Source organism: Triticum dicoccoides, chromosome 7B (genome assembly GCF_002162155.2).
Source record: "Triticum dicoccoides isolate Atlit2015 ecotype Zavitan chromosome 7B, WEW_v2.0, whole genome shotgun sequence".
Lineage (NCBI taxonomy): Eukaryota > Viridiplantae > Streptophyta > Magnoliopsida > Poales > Poaceae > Triticum > Triticum dicoccoides.
In genome coordinates, this window is record NC_041393.1 from 718,111,598 (window position 1) to 718,117,133 (window position 5,536).

Below are 5,536 nucleotides of genomic sequence, written 5' to 3' on the forward strand. Positions count from 1 at the left end.
TAGGAGAAACCATCACCAAATCTAGTTCATTGGGGACTCGGTTGCCTCCAACATTGATAATGAGCCAATCGATGGTTAACCATTACTGCACTTCCGGAGTCACCTGAATTCGTTACCCGCGGACGGGAAATCATTGAGGCTATGAACCGGTGCCTCGTAGTCGTAGGAGAAGCCATCACCAAATCTAGTTCATTGGGGACTCGGTTGCCTCCATCATTGATAATGAGCCAATCGATGGTTAACCATTACTGCACTTCCGGAGTCACCTGAATTCGTTGCCCGCGGACGGGAAATCATTGAGGCTATGAACCGGTGCCTCGTAGTCGTAGGAAAAACCATCACCAAAACAAAGAAGGATCCGATGGCCAACCACATGCCGACCGAAGTGATCAACACCGGCTTGGCTCTCGTACATCCTCACCATCACTTGTCAGTGTCGTCATAGCAGTCACCATGGAAGCAGGGCCCAAGTAGAAGAACAAAAACCCTAGATGTTGCCACCCTCGCCACCTAACCGCAACACCAATTCACACTCAAACCGCCGGCCAAAGGAGCACAAGAAGATAACTCGCTCCTCAACCTCTCAATGCTGAGCCTCCCCGGGATGGAGTTGGGATCGAGGGTAATTTCCAAACAACCACACATTTGTCCAAACACCATCAAAGGAGAGACGAACCTAATCCTAAACTAGTAGCCACACATGTGACAAGGTCCAAGGGTTCCCCTCCCTTCTACGCCACCGGGCAGTCGATGGAGGTGAGCGAAACCCTAGTCCACCCGGTGATGATGTTAAAAAAACACAACATTAACAATCACAATTTCAAAAGTTTGAGCTTAACTTTTACGGATGGCTCGCGTATCAAAAAGAATACAAGAAATAATGAGATGTGCATGATCACACCCTGGCGAAGCTACAAAGTAGGCCGAAATTTTAAGAATCGGTATCATAATATCTTGGCCCACAAACCCACAGTAATAGCAAGCCAGTAGCCCAGCTCACCATCTATTCCCGCCCATGCGTGAGAGCGTCACCTAAATTGCTCGACGACCACTCAATCAGACTCGCCATCACCATCGTGGCCACCCCCTACGCAAAAGATCGAGAGGGGCCCGAACCCAAACCAAGAACGTAAACAAAATTCAACTCACTCTCGTATGACTCGCTCTCGAGCCCTGGGCGAGTCGGCCGGGTCTCCCCCGCGTGCTCACTTCCCCATTGCCCCCCTCGTCGGCGCCGTTCAACTGCTCAACCAGTGCACGCCGTCGCAGAGTTACCCCCACCCCACTCCATCGTCGTCGCTCGTAGCGAGGCTTGATCGGCCTATTTATGTCATGCTTTTGCCAAATATTGCATGACAGTTGGACATAAAAAATTATTTTGAGTGTGCACACCATCCACTTCATTCCTGAGCCTGCCGCTGGCCCCACATGCAGGTAGCTAGTTTCATACGGCCACCATTACACGCAGGCTTCTTTTTCTCTTGATAAAACACTAGCTATAGCCAGTATTGAATGCCGGCATTTTTCATTCGTTTTCGTCCTCCCTTTTTCCCACCCAACGGTGGCGATGTGGTTGCCCGTCGTCCTACCCGTCCCGCTCCACCTGCATTTGTCCTCATCAACTTCACTGCGCATCAAGGCAGCGAGCGAGAGGCTTTTCTCATGATTATTCTGGAAAACTTTGCAGTAGTAGCAATGAAGGTGTACCAACCCGAGGAAATGTGCGCACGCGCCACATCCCCGGAGCTAGCAACATATGCGTCCCCATTTCAATCGACCAATATTGTATAAAAAGAGCATGAAAACAACTGGAGTCGCGTACGATACGCCGTATCCTGTAGTAGATTTCTTGGCTTGCTTCCTCAGGACAAGCGGAGCTGCCTGCGTCGCGTGTGAGCGAGCGAGCGAGCGTCCTTTTTAACCCCGGCAACAGCCTCGCCCCCTTTATCACACACACAGCCTCTCTGCTCCCTCCGTCCCCCTCTCTCTCCCCGTGATAGTTCTAGTGAGAGAGAAAAGAAAGGGGCCAGCGGCCATGGACCAGGAGAGCAGCGTGGGCGGCGGGCACCTGCAGGAGGAAGCTCCGGCGGGGGCGGCCATGGCGAAGGAAGGAGGCAGGAAGACGAGGAGGGGCAAGCAGCAGAGGAGGGAAGGAGGAGGGGGAGGGGGAGGGGCGAGGAAGAGGAGGCAGCAGCAGCAGCAGCAGGAGTACCGGCTGGTGAGCTACGAGGAGCTGCCGGAGTACATGAAGGAGAACGAGTTCATCCTCAACCACTACCGCTCCGAGTGGCCGCTGCTGCACGCCTTCCTCAGCGTCTTCTCCTGGCACAACGAGACCATCAACATCTGGACGCACCTCCTCGGCTTCTTCCTCTTCCTCGGCCTCACCCTCTGGCACCTCGCCCAGTACTTCCCCCAGGTCGCCCACCTCATCGGCCACCTCTCATGGTAATTATTCATTCAGATTTTTAAACCTTCATCAAAATTCTTACTATCTTCTTTACTGAAATTGTGAAATTGAGTAGCTAATTTGTGTACTTCGTTTCACTGCAGGCCCATCTCCAAGGTCGCAGAGAACGTCTCCAGCAACATAGGCGATGTCCTCTCCGTGAGTAGCACTACCAGCACCTCCATGCCATTTACCTTCCTTTCATAAATACTACTTGTTACAATTCCGTGATAACCATCAATAGCAACAAGTAGTATGCTGGAGCCGTGCAGTCGTAAAAACTGATATGTATGTCCTACACCCATAAGTGCCTTCAACTAATATGGGGTGAGGATGAAATGATCTGTCAGATGTGAATTCCTGCTGTCTGGCACAGGCAGGCAGATCCACATGTCTTGGAGATTCAATTCAATTGCTCACCTTCTCAGCAGCAGTAGTACTAGTACCACCCACTGTTGCCTTGGCTGTCTGCTATCTACGGGTAGATGATTTGGACTTAATTTCGATGCTGCGTGGGGCATGAGGTTCAGGTTGCCTTTACTTGACCAGCCTTGCTACCTACCTAACCCGCAACTTTTACAATGCTATGACAAAAAATATACACAAGTTCTTTTCAACCACGACAAACTTCATTTTATTGTCGTCCTCCAGCCTCTGCATCGAGCGATGCACACACGTAATCGGATAATTAAGCAGCCACGGAAGCACCCAGATGTGCTTTCTGTTGAGTGATGTGATCAAGTTAATCGTCCTATCTATCCCCGGCGCCGCCTGCGTGATCCGGGAGTTTATCCCGTGTGACACTTCCCCTTTCTGTTGTGAACTGATGCACCATCCGTTTTTCACATGCCACTCCCTCACAAATCTCACGGCTGATTCTGCCTCTGCTTGCACTGCCGGCCGGTACACTCAACTGGCCGGGCAGTTGCACACGCATGCATGGTAAAAACCTCCATTATCGTCACATGCATGGCATGCATGGCTATGATCACAGCGGTGGTTGAAACTGCGGCGTCACCTTTGTCCGGCAATCATTTGATGCCTCCGTTTCATCCTCTAATCATGCATGGTGATGATGGTAACTGAGATTTACTAACTGACATGTTTGACGGTGGCTTCTCATTTTCAGGGGGCGGCGTCGTTCATGCAGGCGAGCCCGGGGCTGGCGATGGCGGCGGCGGCGGGGGCGGGGCCGACGACGCGGTGGCCCTTCTTCGTGTTCCTGGCGGGGGCCATGTTCTGCCTGATGAGCAGCTGCGCGTGCCACCTGCTGTCCTGCCACTCGCACCGCCTCAACCTCTTCCTCATCCGCCTCGACTACACCGGCATCGCCGTCATGATCGTCGTCTCCTTCTTCCCGCCCATCTACTACATCTTCCAGTGCGAGCCGCGCTGGCAGCTCGCCTACCTCTCCGCCATCTCGCTCGCCGGCGCCGCCACCGTCTACGCCCTCATGTCGCCGCGCCTCAGCGACGCCAAGTACCGCGCCCACCGCGCGCTGCTCTTCGTCGGGATGGGCCTGTCGGGCGTCGTGCCGGCCGTGCACGCCGCCGCGGTGAACTGGCACGAGCCGCGCCGGAACGTCACGCTGGCGTACGAGGGCGCCATGGCCGCCTCCTACCTCGTCGGCACCGCCTTCTACCTCACCCGCGTGCCGGAGCGGTGGAGGCCCGGGATGTTTGATCTGTGCGGGCAGAGCCACCAGATCTTCCACCTGCTTGTCATCGCCGGCGCGCTCGCGCACTACGGCGCCGCCATCGTCTTCCTCAGGGTCCGCGACGAGATGGGCTGCCCGGCCAACTGATGCGCATGCCATCGATCGTTCACAGTGCTATCAAATTCTTAGTAGTTAATGGAGACGCTCTGCTTGGTCTCTGCATCCATCCGAAGATGGACACAACCCAATTATTACCATCGAAATGGCAGATGATACAACAGATTTGGGTCAGAAGAGAAATTAAGAAAGGCGTTTTTCTTGCAAGATTGATTAATTTGTTTGTAGTAGTTAGTTATTTGGTGTTGCAGTTTAATTTGGTGGGTGGATTGATGCATGGATGATACAACAATTGTTAATTACAGCTCAGAACCCTGTACATAGAGATGCTCATGGCTGTTTGTTCCATTGTAAGATGTAAAAGAAGAAGAAAATTTGTGCAGGGCAAGAGTTACTCGTCCTTGTCGAGGCTTTTGTTTTGTTGGGACGTCTCAACGGCCATGCCATTAGTTCTGTTTGTTTGCAGCTGCACAAGCACATCATGCTAGTGATGATTTGCATTAAAGCAATTTTGTTTCTTAATACTCCCTTAGTCCTTTTTACTCTCCGTATTAGACTTTTGTCAAGTCAAACTTTACAAAGTTTGATCAAATTTATATTAAAAAAAATTCAACATATACAATACAAAACATATATAGTATGAAACCACATTTCATAATTAATCTAACAATATTGATTTGGCATTTTGAATATTGATACTTTTTTCTATAAGTTTGGTCAAATAGAGATACTTTGACTTCGGACAAAACTTATATGCAAATTATCTGCCTAGATATGAAAATGCACCCGACCTTCATGAGTTTTTGAATACACAACGTTTTGGATATAGGCATGCAACTCGTGAATTGACATTATCTTTTATTAGTAACCATGCATCTGAAAATAGTATCGACTATTATTTATCAATCACAACATGTTAAAAGTAAGAGAAGACTCTTGAGAACATAGTTGGCCTCCTTTACCGATTGGTAAATTGGTCAGTATTGAACTCCAATCAATACTGCATTCTATATCCCTTGCAAAAAAAAACTGCATTTCATATAATTAAGAACCATTGATAACTATTTTATAATATCCTTTTGTTTGCCTCATTCACAACTCTGACATCTAATAATCTTCTGACAACATCATAGCTAAGCTCCTAAACTACTCATGGGTCTTAAAATTAATGTATTATTACAAACTTTATGTTTATATGGAGAAACTCACTCACCAAACATATAGAATTCTGAGACATTACACAAATATTTTGTCAATTTTACCAGGAAATTACAGAAATATTTTTAATCACAACACCACTTTATTGATAAACA

At 49.3% G+C, this 5,536-nt stretch overlaps 1 protein-coding gene across 1 annotated transcript; it reads left to right on the plus strand.

Annotated features, from left to right (window-relative positions):
- Window positions 1-1,852: 1,852 nt before the first annotated feature.
- Window positions 1,853-4,644, plus strand: LOC119337767 (heptahelical transmembrane protein ADIPOR1-like). Its single transcript, XM_037609948.1, has 3 exons — window positions 1,853-2,448; window positions 2,554-2,608; window positions 3,579-4,644. The coding sequence occupies exons 1-3, from the start codon at window positions 2,036-2,038 to the stop codon at window positions 4,251-4,253; spliced, it is 1,143 nt and encodes a 380-aa protein (XP_037465845.1). The 5' UTR covers window positions 1,853-2,035; the 3' UTR covers window positions 4,254-4,644.
- The last annotated feature ends 892 nt before the right edge of the window (window positions 4,645-5,536 follow it).